We start from the raw sequence: 18,053 nt of genomic DNA on the forward strand, positions 1-18,053 counted from the left end.
ACACAGAATTACTTTCCCTTTATGGGTCAGCAACCTACACATGGATTTAGTTCTTTTTTTAAATTTTGACAGAGTCTCGCTCTATTGCCCAGGCTGGAGTACAGTGGTGCAATCTCAGCTCACTGCATTGCAACCTCCACCTCCCAGGTTCAAGTGATTCTCGTGCCTCAGCCTCCCGAAAAGCTGGGATTACAAGCACTCACCACCACGCCTGGTGAATGTTTGTATTTTTAGTAGAGACAGGGTTTTGCATGTTGGCCAGGCTGATCTCGAACTCCTGGCCTCAAGTGATCTGCCTGCTTCAGCCTCCCAAAGTGCTGGGATTATAGGCGTGAGCCACTGTGCCCGGCCCCCCTAGATTTAGAAAAAAATTATTCCCAGGCTGGGCGCGGTGGCTCACGCCTGTAATCACAGCACTTTGGGAGGCTGAGGCGGGTGGATCACGAGGTCAGGAGATCGAGACCATCCTGGCTAACACGGTGAAACCCCGTCTCTACTAAAAATACAAAAAATTAGCCGGGCGAGGTGGTGGGCGCCTGTAGTTCCAGCTACGCGGGAGGCTGAGGCAGGAGAATGGCGTGAACCCCGGGGGGCGGAGCCTGCAGTGAGCCAAGATCGCGCCACTGCACTCCAGCCTGGGTGAAAGAGCGAGACTCTTTCTCAAAAAAAGAAAAAAAAATTCTGGGCAGAAAATACATGAATCTTAAATGTAGCAAAATGTATACCATAGTTACCTTTTCTGTCAGCTGCTCGTGCACATGTCCCGTGAGGAAGAGGGCAAACCATATAACAGGTCACATAGATATGGAGACCCCAGGAACATGAAGTTTAAAGAGAAAGAAGGAAAAATTATTATTCATGCATGCCTTATATTATCAACATTTCAATGGGCTAAATTATTTAAAATTTTCTAAGTCAGGATGAGCCCACAACTGAACCCACCTTACTGGTTTCTTTTCTGAAAATATGCAAAAGGTTACACACAGTATTATAATGAAAGGCTTGGAAGTAGCCCCTTCCCTGCCCCTCATCTCATGTTTTCGATGGAGTTAGACATTTCCCAGTCGGAAGCACACAGCTCACACAGGAGCAGGGTGTGGAGCTGCTCATCCCCCTACCCCAGACCTTACGTTCCTTTTAGTTCCTAAAATATATCTCCGAACTTGGTCTAATTCTCCTCCCCACAAAAAACTGTCCTGTCACAAGATATGTTTGACTGCAATGTTATCATACAGGTACCCCCCAGCCATGCCTATGTTACAGCACCAAATAAATACTCATCCATCAAAACTGCTTTATTATGAGGATGTCAAGTTTCCCATTGGCCAAATCATTTCATGTGATTTTTTAAAAATGGAGAACCCACCCCAATCTGAGGGCCCATCCAGGAGATGAGAGAATGAAGAACTGGGAAGGGGGGCTTGAATGTGGTCCTGGTATCTGTTAGAGCATTAGCCAAGCTCGTCCTCAGCAGCAGTTTGAAGACATGCTGCCTAGACCCCTTTCTGAGATCTTAATTTTATGTTCATCCTGAAGGGCTCTTCCTCCGGTTGCCATGTGAGAGGCCATGGAGCTGCTTCCGTAGGTGCCCCTTGGTATTTTCCAGATTGATTTTTGTTCATCACAATACAATTGCCAAGAGAGGCAGAGGGACAGATAGATATATCAATTCTTTCTATTAGATTCATACCAAAGCAAGATTAAGGGTTAAATCATCACAGCTGAATTGAGATTTTGGAGAGAGTGATTTTATTTCCAAAGTACTCTTACATTCTCAATGGTTCCTGAGATCAGATTTTTAGAATCTGTTTGTTCACAATTCAAACCATTTCAAGGAAAATAATAGTTCATGATTTAAAAGGCTTTTTTTTTTTTTTTTTTCAGACTAAGTTTTGCTCTTGTTGCTCAGGCTAGAGTGCAATGGCGTGATCTCGGCTCCCTGCAACCTCCGCCTCCCAGGTTCAAGCGATTCTCCTGCCTCAGCCTCCCGAGTAGCTGGGATTACAGGCGCCTGCCACCACACCTGGCTAATTTTTTGTATTTTTAGTAGAGACGGGGTTTCACCATGTTGGCCAGGCTGGTCGCAAACTCCTGACCTCAGGTGATCCACCTGCCTCAGCCTCCCAAAGTGCTGGGATTACAGGCGTAAGCCACTGTTCCCGGCCTAAAAGGCATTATTTAAGACAAGTTGCTGATTTTAAACTTTAGAATTAGTATGGGAGAATTTATTCATGCCTACGTGATCATTAGTTCATGTGGAAAGGTAATGGAAGCAACTGATGTGATTTGCTTTATTATATCTAATAATAAACTTGCAATGGGAATCAAATCATTAAATGGCACAGAAGATTCTTCTTTTAGGCTTAAAACAATCACGTTTGTTTAAAGATCACTTTTCACTCCAAAATCTACTAATGGAAAGAGTTATAAGAATAATTCAAGTCTTTAGGCCAAGGTCCCACAGTCCCAGGCAGCCTCATGCATTTGCTTATCATACATACATGCACTGTCGCTGGAGAAGCCATTTTGCTGAGTGCTGTTGACATACTGCTTAAGCACTGGAATTGGAAGGTAATTGTTGAGATGGCCATGTACGCATGTCCATGTTATCTGGCTAGCACTTGACCAATTTTCCCCGAAGACTTATTTCTCACTTTTCTTGTGATAGTGCTCAGCCCATTTGTTAAGAATTTCCATGGACATCACACAGTAATGCCATGAGTTTCCGGAGTGTGACACTGTCACTCAGAGACACAGCCTCCAGCCCCCAGCAACAGCATAGTTATTTTTGAGGCATTCCCTCCATTTACCCAGATACAAGGCCTGAATTGAGGAAGTGGTAATACATGCGCATTACATGTACATTACATATACATGTAATACAGGACATCAGCAAGCTTGTTATTGGCTCTTTCAAAGTGCAACTTTGTTCATTTGACTTTGTACAGATGTGCGATGTCTACTTTGATGAACAAGTGGACTCAGATTTTTAGAGATTTCAACCAGCCTTTCTTATCAACACAGTGTACCTCAATTAGATGTTAGGAAAGCGGGCTGATTAAAGCAATTTACAATACAGTGGGAATGACTGATACTACCATCACCAATCCTGCTATGTTGCAATGTTTAACTCTATGATGTAAACTGAACTTTCATAAAGTGTTGCTACAGTAACATAGTCATATTTCTTAACTATGGTTAAGAAGTGAATGAAAATACTGGCATAGCTTGTTGACTTTATTCTTCTCCTGTTCCTCAGTTGTTCTTAGGGCTACTGAGTACACTGAAGGCATGTAATAAGAATTGACTGACGATGAGAGATGGCAAACCTGGAGGCAGATTATACAGCGAGATCTTAAACTGTCTTTTTCTAGAGCAGTTGTAAAAATCTACAGAAAAGATCTTAAGTATATTAACTTCTGCCAAGGCTACTACTATCTTATTAGGGATATTTGGGGTGGTTTACAAAGTGATCACAGTAGTTTTGGCCTATGGGATTGGAAATTTGATATTGTCGTTTGTGACTGTGTAGGATTCACAGAGAGTAGAATCAAACACACTGCGCACAGTGCTGGCTGTGGAGACTATATTTTATATGGTCCAGTTGTTAGTGAGTTTAATACAGTGGGAAGGAAGTAGATTTTTTTTTAAGGCACTGTTTATGGACATAACATATTAAAGTGCAATCATGTGCATTTTTGGGCTAGTTTGCACATTAAAACACGCTGTGAATGTTCATCATAAATGCCAAGAGAAACAGGGAGATATTTGGTGTTTTCTTTTTTCTGGGCTGAGGCTTTTTTCCCCCTTTCCTTCGTGTAGAAGTGGCTGGAATAGCGAGTTCTAAAATAGGGCCTTGAGTGAATATTTCAACCAATTTCTTCACTTCAAAACCACAGTGAAAATAAAAACCTGGGTGTCCCATACACTGATAAATATGGTCATTAGAAATTTATCAAACAATTCTGCTTTATGTAGGGGGAAGAATCTGGCGTGTTGCATGTTACCTCTGATCTGAATGTTGCAATGCTATAAATTTGCTTCTCAGACTTCGCTTTCTAGCAAATGATCTTTCTCAGACTGTCCACACCTGTGGTTCTCAGACCTGCCAGCATATTAAAATCATTTGAGGAGATTTAAAAACATACTGATATCTAGGTCCCTCTCCCTCTTGGGAGGTGGGGCCTGGGCATGGGTTTTATTTTAAGTATTCTGGGTGACTTATTAGTGAGGGTTGAAGACTACTAGTCTACACAATGTCATCATAACTGTTGATGAGTGCAAGATTTAGACTCTTGTCTGTACTCAGTCCTCAATAAATGGATTGGCTGATGATTATAATTGCAACAAATTGTTGTTTGACTGAATTCACCAAATGCTTAGACATCTAAGCATAGAAGATAAAACTGACAGCATCCACTGATCAGCTCCGAAGCCTACCTTAGAAGCCAGTAATGGTTTGGTGTCTTCCATTTCGATAACGATGTCCCGGCATGGTGGGGCAGACAGAAGGGAGGCTGCAAGACAAATACTTTCTTAATCTAAGATACTTAGAGAAATACAGTGGTGAACATTCTACTCCAAGTTCAAGTTTAACAGCCATAAGGTGGATGGTAGAGTTTATTCTTGGATGAGACTTACAGAATAGAGAGGACAACTCCTGAATGTAGAAAATAAACCAACAATCCATCACGTTTCCCCAAACATAATATAGTTTTAGACATTTTCTAGGGGATTATATGTCCATTACTGTTTTTAGACAATTAGTCCAGTGCCTATACAGAAAGTGCTCAAAAAACAATTGTGTCAATACATGTCTTTAGAGGGTGCAGGAGTAAGTGGGGAACCGACATTTTTTAATTTCAATAGCTTTTGGGGTACAAGAGGTTTTTGGTTACATGGATGAATTCTATGGTTGTGAATTCTGAGATTGTAGTGCACCTGTCACCTGAGTAGTGTACATTGTGCCCAGTATGCAGTCTTTTATCCCCCTCCCCCTTCTGAGTCTCCAATGTCCATTGTACCACTCTGCATGCCTTTGTATTCCCATAGCTTAGCTCCTACTTATAAGTGAGAACATACAGAGAGCCTACATCTAAAGGAGTCTTCTTTTCTTGAAGTTTGTTCCTAAGAAACAGAAAATAAAGAAGAGAAAAATAAGAAAAAGAAGGGAAAGGAGGGGTGAGAGGCCAGGGGAAGGAGAAATATCTAATGTAGATAACAGGTTAATGGGTGCAGCAAACCAACATGGCACGTGTATACCTATGTAACAAACCTGCACATTCTGCACATGTATCCCAGAACTTAAATTAAAAAAAAAAAAAAAAAAAAAAGAAGGGAAAGGAAAGGAAAAGAAAAGCAGGGTGGATTGTTATATATTTCAGGCCTGAGGTTGCAGTGGCTTATTCAGCCCTTATTCTCAACAGCGTATGCAGAGGGAGAAGACACATGCCCTGACTTTATGTACAATTCCCAGAATATCTGTGACTCAGGATTTGGGGGTTAGAGCATGGACTCAGGAGTAGTCCCTGGGCTTACTACATTTGATTCAGCTAAAGGGGTGGGGGATACCAAAGCCTCACCCTGGGGCGGGGGTAGGATGAGAGGTACATCTCCCATTTATTGAAGAAGCATCAAACAGGAAGACATTTAACAGAAGGCCAGAACCTAGGCAGAACAAACTCTGCCAAGCCAACAGAACTTTCTGTTTAACCACCCTGGCAATTGACATACAGGACATAAAGGAGGAGAAACAACAAATCTTTTTCGGTACCCACCATGTGCTGGGCACTGAGCTAAACACTTTACTTACATGACCTCACTTAATACCTCAATAGTCCTGTAGAATATGTGCCATTATCCCTGTTTTAAAAATTTTAAAACAAACAGAAGCTAAACAGCAAGCAAGTCACTTGCTTCAGGTGAAACAATTAGTGGTAAGTTGGGGAGTAAGTAACCTAGGTTTGGCTGACTCCAAAGCTTGTGTTTTAACCACTACACCAGAGCCTGGAGGAACCATCAGGGGGATACCGGGGAGGAGGGGAGACTGACATTTCCTGAGCATCTGTGATATATCAGTTACTGTGTGAGGTAGTTTTAGATCCATGTGGCACCCCTAGACCTGTAAGCAGTCTCTACACTTCCAAGACAAGCTCCCCTGCAGATCCTGACAAGTCCAACAGTACAGAACAAGACAACCAGAGGGCAGGGACACAGGAACACAACTGAACATAAGTTCTTTCCTAGAGGATCAGTTCTCCACTTCACCCTCCTCATGGAAACAAAGCCCAAGGGACAGGAGGAGAAAGTTATTCTGTGTGCTTCCAACATGAAGCCATCCAAGTGCCCTCAACTCTTAACCTATCACTGGTTTTATGAAAGGACCAGATTTTCCTTTTCTGGGGCTCTCTGAAGCCTTGACCACACTCTACATTGATTACACAGAATTGCTAGCCAGGGCAGTCTGCCTTGGACCCAGCCCACCCCTGAGCAATAGACGCAAACAGGTCCACGTAAGTGATTCTGGGGCCAGAGAAAGCGTGTAGCATTTGTACCCTCTGGGTGATTTCACATATTTGGACCAAAAAACCTTCTCTCATGAAAACAGTAAGAAAAAAAAGCCAGGAAAGTGGTTTCTCTCCATTTAGTAACCTCAAATGAAACAATTCCTGCAATTACAACAATCCTTGTTGTTATCAAAAATGCTATTTTAGGCACCATCAATTCAGCATAAAATGTTTTATATGGGACATTTCTTAATAAGCACATGTAGAGTTTTGCTTAAATGTGACTGTGGATTTTTTTCCTCTTCTCTGAATCAGGGATCGAGCATGATTAGTCAGACCTACACAACAGATGAATTTCAGAGGCTCTGTAAAATCAATACCAACACTTATGAAAGTTTTAATAGAACTAGTTAGTGACACAGCTGCTTAAATAGAAGACATCTGCTTCAGTCTTGAAGCCACCAAGGATCAGCTGAATGAGGCTGTTCCAGCCCTCCCATGGTGTCTAATTTATGAGGCCAGGGGCCCTGGGATCTCTTGCGCTGATGCAATGTAGCCCCCAGCCCCTAACACAGCCCCTAGCACATGGTAAGCTAAAAGCAAGTAACTATTGAATGGGTAATTGCAAAATGCTGTATCACTAGCTATTATTTATTATGGAAATCTAAAGTAAGTATTATGCCCTGCTCTATCATTTACATATTAATTATATGTGATAATGAGGTAGGCCAACAGGTGGAAAGCAATCTGAAATAAAATCTCCTCCTCTCTCAGTGTTCATGGGGTCAGGGAGCTTCCTGTTTTCCCCATCAAGGTATTTATCACACTGGACTGCAACTGCACACTTCCTCGTTTGCCTTCCCCGCTGGACTTTTGCTTTGTGAGAGGGGAACATGGCTTTCTTGGTCCCCACTGTCCCCAGATATCTAGAACAGCACGTGGCAGTCAGTGAGTGCTTCCTAACCATTCAGTGAAAGGCAGAGGAAATGACTTCATCCCCATCACTGATGTGGGAACAGCTCTCCCTGCTTTGCAAGCTGCTTGTTGAAAGGTGAATAGGGAACATTCATGAGCACTTAACACTTCCTCAAAAGAAGTCTTACATTCACCCAGGAGCAGGACGCTTCAGAGAGGAATCCCTCGAGCATGCCACCCACCCCTAAAACAAGGCCGAGATTCCAGACCAGCTCTGCCACTTACGAATGATAGAACCTTAGGAAAGTGCCATAACCCACCGCAACTCACGCAGTTTGCTCATCCGTAAAATGTAGACAATGAATCCAGGACTTACCTTGAGTAGGTTTGTAAAGAGTAATTCAGAGCCATGCATGAAAAGCCCCCAGACTTATGCACAGCCTTGCATGTTACCTTTGAGCTGTGGGACGATGTCCTCTTTCCCTGTATAAGGGTCACAGCGAAAGCGGTCCAGGCGCTCGATGGTGCACTGGCCGACGACAGGCTTCCGCCCAAACTGCCTGTGGTCGATGACCTTGATCACCAGTGGGGGCATGTACAATTCCTCCTTGGGCAAGAACTGGGGGTCACAAAGGTAGGTTTCATTTCTCAAGACCAGACAAGGGCAGCTTTGAGAAAAATTCCCCAGATGGACCGGTCCAGATTCTCTCTGCCACACAGCCCAGAGGACTCGCAATAGTTCAGTTACTCATGTGCCAGGCAAGGAGCTCCGTGCTTAAGAGTGTGAGCTGTCAGCCAGACTGCCTGGGTCAAATCCTGGCACTGCCACCATGAACTACCTGGCTAACCCTTCCATGCCCCCATTATTTCATGAGTAATAGTAACATTGTTGAATTACTCTATGTGAAGAGTACTTAGAATAGTACCTGACCCATGCTGTGTCCTGTAAGTGTGGAATCACTGACCCATGCTCTTTACTCTCAGTCACTGCCCTATACTCTTCCCTGTGCTCTGCTTCCTGGGAGGGGACATGCACAAGGCTAACAAGCCCAGGGCTTTGGTCATCTACTAGCCAAGTTCTGAGCAGACTTTAGAAATGGTCAAGACAAAACTGAACTTCTAAGGGAAATAACTGTGGCTGAGAGTCTCTTTGCCCTGGAAATTCAGTGTAAAAATGGATTGCTACTTTCTCCTCAACTCCGCCTGGCTCCCTCTCATGGAATTTGGTGGCTTTGCTGACAATGCCTGATTGGGGAATCATGAGCTGACCTAGGGGCCCAGTTGGTATGTGGTTCAGGTGAATTTCTATCTCTGGCTTGACACAGGAATAGAAGCTGGGGTCACCTGAGTGGTTTTTCTCATCTCTGCTGACCAAGGCTAGATTCCAGACTAGAACTTGGAAGGTGAGGGAGGTGTGGGGAGTAGACAAGGATAGGTGGAGTGGCCCAGGGACAAGCACTTTGGGACCCTGGCTGGCAGCATCCCAGTGGCTCACCGTCTGTCGCATGATAGGGAGGGGAGCATGGGCATTGGGGTTGTAAGGACCTATGTGCCAACTCTGGCCACTCACTTGCTAGCAACATTCCCTTGTGTAAATCTGTTACCTCTTGCTTTTCCCCAAGGTGGGCATAAGAGAGGTGAAAATGTTCACCCTGCAGGATTAAAGACGAGGTGTACCAAGTAAGAATGCACCAAGCCCTGCACTGCAGCTGTCACTAGTTAGGACATAGTCACTGTGGTATGGAAGGTGTGGCCTAACACTATGACACTGGATAAATCATTTCCCCTCTTTAGGCCTCAGTTTCCTCCTCTGTAATGTAAAATAAGAGGTTAAAGCACGTGACCCTAGAGTTCAAGAGCACTGTATTGGACACATCAAGGTCAGGAAAATGACTGGGGTGGGGAAAGGAAGGTTCTAGGTCTTCCAACACTTCAAGGTAAGAAACTGTCTTTATGTCACCTATTTATATAATAGAGTAAAAAAGAAAGATTTTTTTTTTAAAGTTAAGAAATTAACTGCTTTAAAAATGGAAAGACTGGGTGGCCTCTTCTCACCCCAGGTATTATGGGGTCTGTGATGGAGAGCTGTGAACTGGATCTGATGCTCTCACATCTTTAACAACCAGAGGGTAGCCTCAATGGACCAAAGAAGGTGCCATCCCAGGGGCACCTGGAGGTGGGGCACAGTTACGGGCTGCCAAGGTCATGGCCCTATCACCCCATATACCTTCCCCCACAGCTGCCCCTTCCCCAGACAGCCAGTCCTTATCCAGAAGGTTCTGGTCCATGCACAGTTGTAGGGGGTATATCTGGTCCATGCATGACTGGGGGTTAATATTCTGCCCTCATGGGGTTGACCAACAGCCTGTAATAGATAGCTGAATAGATGGAAAGTTTACTGGAGAAATAAGTAAGTATTGCTCACAGATATTTCTGTGCCACTGGAGTTATTTTGAAGCTTTAAGAAATCATCACTACAGTGGGAGAATTTAAGGGGAAAAAGTCATTGACAAGCTGAATATAAGGCAGGGTTTTTCTATTTGTCAGATTTTGGAAATAAACTCTGTGTTTGCGTGTGTGTGTGAGGCATATACTTTCATATTTCAACGCGCATGGGTGATCACAGAGAATCGATACTGTACCACTTTCATGAAGAGAACAGAACTTGGAAAGTTGGGTGTCTTCTTAAGGTTTTTGATCACCACCGATTCCACCCTTTCTCCTCCACACTCCACAACAAGACTGGGGGATGTGATAGAAGCCATCTGGAAGTTTTTCATATTTCTTAAGCCCCAAGCTAGAATCTATGAAAACAATTTAAAGAGAGGGGAAGGTAACTCAGCACTTTAAAAATAATATTCAAAAGGAAAAATTCTGTCTTAATTACTGGCAAAGTCTTTAAGATTAATTTGAACATTATCCTAGTAAGCTTGTAGGTCATCCAAAGAAAGTGGTTTTGCCCCTTTCTTTCTCCTGCCTGAGCCCCTAAAAAAGCAATGCAGTTAAGAGTATAGGAATCAAATCCTGGCTGTGCCATCTAATAGCTGTGTCAATGCTGACAAGGTAACTCACCTCCCTATGTCTCATCTACAAACAAGACTGATCGTATTATCTGTCATAGGGTTATATTGATGACCACCTGTAAACTTTTTTTTTTCTTTTTTGAGACAGAGTCTCACTCTGTCACCCAGGCTGGGGTACAGTGGCACGAACTAGGCTCACTGCAACCTCCACCCCCTGAGTTCAAGTGATTTTCATGTCTCAGCTTCCCAAGTAGCTGGGATTACAGGTGTGTGCCACCATGCCTAGCTAATTTTTGTATTTTTAGTAGAGGCAGGTTTCCACCATGTTGACCGGGTTGGCCTCAAACTCCTGACTTCAAGTGATCCACCTGCCTTGGCCTCCCAAAGTGCTGGAATTACAGGCGTGAGCTACTGCATCCAGCCCACCTGTAAACTTCTTAACATGGTGTCTGACATGCAAGCATTTCGAAGTGATAGCCTCAGCCTTTGAGAACTCTTAGCAGGACAGCCAGAGAAGGGAAATCTTGGGGTTTAACAGCTGCTTGACTGGACGGGGAAAGTCTTGAGAGTGGGCCAGACACTGTCTATCAAGCCACCTTGTTGGGGTCATCAGCTTGTATCTGACATGTCAACATTGCTCACTGCTCCCATCCAACTTCCATCTCTGCCTCCCTGCCATGCCCCCATGTCTCAGCATATACACCGTCATTCTCTTCTGGTCCATCTTCCCTCTCCCAGGTCTCCAGTTGACCTGAAAAACTCAGAAACCTGCTGGCTCCCAGTAAATGAGGAGTTTAGATGCCCTCAGGAATGTTAGAATTGACCTGTCCTTGTTGCTTCAACAAGCCTTCTACTCCTATGAATACCTCCAGTTTTTGGACAAGTTGTAAAGGAAGTTGGAGATAGCAAGAAAATATGCAGCAGGATTCTATGTTCTATACGAAAGATTCCTGTCCTGCAGTCACATCCGTTTGATTTAATGAGTAACACGTGGGGAGCAGCATACCTCAATGGCAGTGAGCTGGACCACAGGCCTTATCCCCTGGGGGACCATGTATAGATTTGGCGCCCTTTGAGGGGGAAGAATGGGAAGGTTGGAGCCATCCTGTGAAACAAACATGGATATGTCAATGCCTCACATTAGTTCAAGCAAACAGTGCCTAGAATTAACATGCATTTTAAGCAGCTGACAGAATACATGAGGAAGATCACAGCAATGTACCTTGCCCCTCAGAATCAGCTCTGCAGTTACAAGAACATCCCCACAGGCTTTGTCTCCATTCATTACTGGGTGCCAGAGAAGTTTGGGTGTGATGTCCATTTCTGAGTTCAGTTTCACCACAGGAGAGAAAATGCTTCGTCCTAAAAATTCATCTTTGCCCTAGAGAAACAAAGTGATCCTTAAATTCCCCGACAATCATCCCTTCAAATCTCCATCATCCCCAAGTTATCTTAGAAATTCTAAACGACCTACCACTTGGTCATTGTCAAAAAGTTCCATGATAACTTTGGGTGGATTCTGTAGAACTGTTTGGGGTTCCCCATAGATTTCAACTTCATCGAATATAATTGTTTGGTCCCACGTGGGATTCAGGGTTGAATGGATGATCTCAGTGGTTTTGCTCCGATGGAGGAAACAGATATGAGCATATGGATCTAAAACAGAAAAAGAGAATAACAATGGGGCCACGGCTAAAATCTAACTCCCCAGAACCACTCAGTGCAACCATATTCTTTTCCTCCAGATATAATGACAGTGGGCTCTCACTACCTGCTTGGAGATAGGGTTTCTAGGGAGCAGGGAGTTCCCCATGGAAGGTTCTGGCACTGCAGCAGAGGCACCTGAAGCGAGGACCTGATGTGTACTGAGAGGTCACTCTTTAGAGTATGTCCCCACCAAGGTTAATGGGGCCCACAGTTTTTCCCTGCAAAAGTACTGCACTCATGGTTGAGTGAGGCTCTGCAGTCAGATACACCTGAGGTCAACACCCACCCTTCACACCTGCTGCATAACTTTGAGGGAAAAAATAATCTTCCTAAACGTTGATCCCCTCCTCCATGCAATGAAAGTAATATCTGCTTCACGGTGTTGAGAGGATGAAATGATATAAGGAATGTTAGCTATTTGGGACAGAGCCTGTCCTATAGGAAGTATCTGATAAATGCTAGTTTTTATTATAGTTGTTTCTAATGTTGATGGTAATCGATTTATTCAGCAAATATTTATTGAGTTCCAGGTCTCAAGAGTATAACAGCAGCCGGAAAAGCTCAGATGCTCATAGAGTTTACAATCTGTGACAGCAGAAAACTTTGTCTCACTATACTGAAGGATGGAGAGAAAGCAATATTATGTATGGAGAAATAATCCATGTTCTCCTCCTTGCTAAATAATTTCATCAAACTTTTTGCAGTTGCCTGGGGGCTGACTTATCTGAAAAATAACACAATATCTAGCCTGAAACTCTTGTATAAGCCAAAAGTGCTTGGTTTCTAGCAGTGGAGCCATCATATGAACCCTTTGCTTTTGCCCTGATGATAATTCTTCTATCTCAAACTGCAAGGAATGTGCTTAGAGTTTTATGAAGCTTTAGTCAAGAACTTTGGAAAGATGTTTTTTTTTTAACTTTCAGTGATAGAGTGCCCCCTGGTGGAAAATATTTGAAAATGTCTTCAAAGACCCTGTTGGAGATGTATATTGCAGAGATAACCTTGAATCTGCTCAAATTTCTAAGAAAAGGAAACCATTCACAAATATTGGTAAATATTAGTGCTTGGAACACGCTTCAAAATTGATGTGAGCACATGAGAGTGTCAGTCAAATGCTTTAACAAACTTTCCGTTTGGAATAAAAAAGTGCAGCTCGCTGCCAGCACTCATTTCTCGGGGCAAATGGGAAATGGGTTAAGAGGTGTTTTCATAGAAGGCCCAGGGAAACTCTGCTGGGCTTTGAGTCCCAAAGTGGAATTCTCCCCAGATAGCCTGAACTATCCATGGTTCAGCTGCAAGGACTCAAATCCCCAGACAGGCGTGTTCTCCCCTCCTCCCCCGTCCCTTGCCAATAGCCTTCCTCTCAGAACCAGTCCGAAGCAACAAAAGCAGCTGGGTGTCAGTGCAAGAGAAGAAAAAGCCTCATGGTTTTATGGTATTGGGAATGTGGGGAGCAGGCAGAGGAGGAGATTAAAATGAACGCCAAACTGCTCAAAGCCTGGTGCTGTAGGCAAATGGGCAAATTTGTCATCTTTCTGATACCTTGAAAGAGCCTGCAAAAAAACTTAAAGGATCTTAACTTACCAATCAACCCGAGGGTCCAGGGATGAAAACACAGCCATGTATATAAACAGAGATGAGAAATCACTTTCTTGGTGCTTCTTATTACTTAATCAATTAATATCTATTAGTACCAAAAGTATCTTCTATGTATTACTAGGACCCAGCAATGGTGCCTAAAGCATTCAGTGATGATTTATCTAATGACTGAGCAGTTTGCTTCAAGCATGCAAAAATAACCTCAACATGTAAAGGGTTTTTGTTGTTAGAAATGACAAAAAGCATTCACTCGAAACACAGAAGCAAAATAGCATGCTATGTAATCATGTGTAGCATGTAGATTTTTTTTCCTTTACCTGAAAAGCTATCCTTGTCTAAAGCCAAGAGGTTTCTGGCTTGATAGACATAGCAGCGCAGATGGTAGATGTAGACTCCTAAAAAAACAGGATAAAGATTACTTACAAGAAGCGTAACACTGTAAACTGCTATTTTACTGGAATATTTGGAAAAAATACATGTTTCTGATAAATGGGTCACTTGAATCTATTATAGTTCCCCACAGTAAAGAGCACATAGAATAGTGATGATGTGGCCTCCCAAAGTAGTTCTATTTCCTGTAAAATAAAACTTATTTTTTAGGCTGGGTGCAGTGGCTCATGCCTGTAATCCCAGAACTTTGGGAGTCCTAGGCAGGCAGACTGTTTGAGGCCAGGAGTTAGGAGACCAGCCTGGTCAACATGGTGAAAACTTGTGTCTCTACTAAAAATTCAAAAATTAGCTGGGCATGGTGGTGCACGTCTGTAATCCTAGCTACTCAGGAGGCTGAGGCACAAGAATCACTTGAACCCTGGAGACGGAGGTTTCAGTGAGCTGAAATCACACCACTGCACTCCAGCCTGGGCGACAGAGTGAGACTCGGTCTTAAAAACAAAAATCCTATTTTTAAAAAATACTACAGTAAGCTCAATGCAAAGTGTATCAATCAGGAAAACATTACCTTTGTTATAAACTAACTGAATTTAGGGTACTGCTTATCATCACAGACCTTTAAAATGAAACTGGGTCTCCAGCAGTTATAGAAACGGGGCTTTCTATACTACTTCAGCATCAGATCTGGGAAACAGTTAACATCTAAAAGATTCTTTGACATTTCAAAATATTCATACTCCTTTTATTATTATATTCTCTCTGTCTCTATCACACACACATTCACTCTCTCTCTCTCTCTCTCTCTCTTTGTGAGATAGCAGAGCATTATGATTCCGTGCACAGATTCTGGGAGCTCTACTACCTGAGTTCAAATCTCTGTAGTGCTTACAAGCCATAAGACTTTGGGCAAGTTATTTAATCTTCCTGTACCTTGGTTCCTTCTTCTGTATAACGGGAACAATAATAGCACCTACCTTACAGGGTTGTTAAGAGGATTAAACAAGTTATAATATGTACAGGTCCTAGCCCGTGCTAAGACCTATATAAGCATTTGCTAATATTATTGTAGAGCAGGTCTGTCTACTTCCAAAAATCCTGAAAATTATTATTGAAATCAACCATTATTTAAATTTTGGTGCCTTTTTTCCTATAGTTAAAATTTCGATTTTGGGGGCTTACTAGACAGAATGAGCACATATGAGATAGACTGTTAATATCAGTGATCTGACCACCCTTCACCTTATATGTGATATGGTTTTCAACTGTAGTTTTAAAAACTCCTTTCATCAAGGATGAAAATGAAAGTCATGTTTGCATGAAGAGATTTTAAAAATCATATTCAGTGATTTGAAGAGTTTCCTTAAGATAAGAGTTACAGAAGTGGAATTCACAAAGTCATGTTTAAAATTCACTGCTGGCTGGGTGTGGTGGCTCACGCCTATAATCCCAGCACTTTGGTAGGCCAAGGCGGGTGGATCACCTGAGGTCAGGAGGTCGAGACCAGCCTGGCTAACATGGAGGAAATGCAAAAATACAAAAAATTAGCCAGGCATGGTGACGTGCGCCTGTAGTCCCAGCTACTCAGGAGGCTGAGGCAGGAGAATTGCTTGAACCTGGGAGGTTGCAGCGAGCCAAGATCGTACCACTGCACTCCAGCCTGGGTGATAGGGCCAGACGCAGTCTTGAAAAAATAAAATAAAATAAAATAAATCAAAAATAAAACAAAACTCACTGTCAAAATTGCAGGAAACAATGGGGGTGTTTGCTCCGAACACAGTGGTGGCACTGTGCTTCTGTTTCTCCAGGCTCTTCTCATCCCCATCTTCGGTAGTGTCTGCCCCCTGAAGTCAATTAACAGAGTCAATTAGCAGAGAAGTCAATAAACACTGCCTAAAAGCAAATCAACCAACCAAGAGGCAAGAATAACAAATGGAATTCTAGCTTTTTAAAGATGTTATCATGCAAACACCCCATTTTTAAAGATGAATAAGTCCCAGGATAGCAAGTGACTTCCCTGAAGTCGCTTAGCTGGAAAGCAGCCGAGCAGGAAGTGGGAGCCAGCCCTCCTACCTCCAGTCCAGGTTTGCCAAACCCTGCTACTGAAAGAAAGGGAAAAAAAAAGGAAAAATGTAGAGGATAAGCAGGGAGTAAAAGGATGGGATAAGGAAGAGAAAGAGCAGCAGCAGCAGAATACTGTGGGGTCAGAGTGCAGAAATACAAAAATAGGCTGTTGGGAAATGGCTCCTGACCACCCTATGGTTTTAGATCACCCACTGCCATTCTCCTATTCCTTCCTTCCACCTGCCTGCTTTTCCCCCCGACTTCTTTACTGTGCTTCAGTATGTCCTTCCGTATTGCTCTCTAATTTTGTGAGCTAGCCTTCTGATTCCCCCCCCACATCTGTATATTTATGAATATACATATGAATATTTTGTTGAACAGTTGCAGTTTCCAAGATGTGATTCAAGGAACTTGTGCCTGGGATGTGAATAGGTGTCACCTGAAACAAGGGTTCTGGAACAGATACATTTGGAAAACGCTAGGTAAAGCAGGTGTGTAGACAGCAGTATTTCTTAGAACACTCCTGTGTTAATGGTCTATTCGTTCTACACGAGGTATTGAGCACCCAGGATGTGTGGCTTTCCCTCAACCTGTTAATATTTGCCATCTTATAGTACCAGGGTTACAGGGACCTCTATGGAGTTGGCAGTGCTGTATCCAACACTCATATATTTTCTCTACACCAATATGATCTGCGCTCTGGCAACCTAGTACTTACAAGGGCACCTTCAAGTTTAAAGATGGCAGCTGCACCATGTGTTTCTGAAGGAGCCATTTTTCTCCTCCAGCGTCTGCGGCGGAAGGTATCTGAACTACGTTGTTTCCAGTGAAATTTCCAGCCAATTAAAGAAGCATATTCCCAGCCCTCTTGGTCTTGCAATTCCTCCATGGCCTAAAACAGAAGTAAACATGTTAATGATGACGATGATGATGATATTCCTTATTTTGATAAAACAGGTTATATGATCAATCAACAGATACACAGTATTCAAAATCTACTCTGTGCCAAGTACTGAGCTAGAGTCAGGAATACAGAAAAGAAAAAAACAGACAGGACCTCTGCCTTGCAGAGCTGATGGACTGCAGGAGTGCAGAGAGATAACCAGGCAATGACAGCACAATCGTGGACATACCCTCAGGAGGTGCACCTCATTCAGATTTCGGGGTGGGTGAAGCAAGTGGATTCTTTCTCAAATTGCTTTCTGTTTTCTCACTTCATTATTTCATAAAAATGTTGCTATTGTGATATAGTTTGTAAAACATTAGTATCTCCATTTTACATATGTAGGAAAAAAATTAAATGCCCCCTCCCAGGTTTAAATGTCTTGCCTGAGCTAATAGCTGCCATAACTGATAATTAAGTGATCAGAATATGTTATTTCTGTAATAACTAATAACAAATTCGTGTGGTACTTTTTAGCTTAAGAACTATTGATTTACCAGTGGTATCAGTTTTCAATGTTATATTCTCTTCATTCGACAAATATGAGTGCCCACTGTGTGACAGGGATCGTGTTAGGGGCTGAGGACACAGTGAAGAAGAGATAGGGTCTTTGCTTTCATGCAGCTGACATTTTCATGGCAGAAGTTTGATTTAAAATCTTAAAAATATGACTGGATTTAATAAATGTAAAACAATGTGGAATAATATTCAAGACCTGAGAAGTGAGAGCTCCATGTGGGTAATTATTGTTGGGTCTATTTTTTCACTTTAAATAAATGTAAAATGCAGGTTAAGCATAATCTTGTACCTGACCCTCTAGTAACATAAATAGTAGCAGTGAAAATTTTCACATAGCCAAGAGTAAGGCAGGTTAGGAAACATGATCAAAGCCTCAGAAATACTCGTTAG

General features: G+C 42.8%; 1 protein-coding gene across 3 annotated transcripts in view; it reads right to left on the reverse strand.

Moving 5' to 3' along the window:
• MYOF (myoferlin) overlaps positions 1 to 18,053 on the reverse strand; it is a 175,641-nt gene that overhangs the window by 32,882 nt on the left and 124,706 nt on the right. For all 3 annotated transcript variants that reach the window (XM_016918879.4, XM_016918880.4, XM_063782019.1), the window contains 10 exons: positions 16,920 to 17,093; positions 15,873 to 15,981; positions 14,068 to 14,145; positions 11,919 to 12,100; positions 11,667 to 11,825; positions 11,451 to 11,549; positions 10,064 to 10,225; positions 7,875 to 8,040; positions 4,441 to 4,517; positions 735 to 746 (listed from right to left, as the gene is read on the reverse strand). In XM_016918879.4, the coding sequence (XP_016774368.3) occupies positions 735 to 746; positions 4,441 to 4,517; positions 7,875 to 8,040; positions 10,064 to 10,225; positions 11,451 to 11,549; positions 11,667 to 11,825; positions 11,919 to 12,100; positions 14,068 to 14,145; positions 15,873 to 15,981; positions 16,920 to 17,093 (1,218 nt within the window). The remainder of the gene's footprint in view (positions 1 to 734; positions 747 to 4,440; positions 4,518 to 7,874; positions 8,041 to 10,063; positions 10,226 to 11,450; positions 11,550 to 11,666; positions 11,826 to 11,918; positions 12,101 to 14,067; positions 14,146 to 15,872; positions 15,982 to 16,919; positions 17,094 to 18,053) is intronic.

Source organism: Pan troglodytes, chromosome 8 (assembly GCF_028858775.2).
Source record: "Pan troglodytes isolate AG18354 chromosome 8, NHGRI_mPanTro3-v2.0_pri, whole genome shotgun sequence".
Lineage (NCBI taxonomy): Eukaryota > Metazoa > Chordata > Mammalia > Primates > Hominidae > Pan > Pan troglodytes.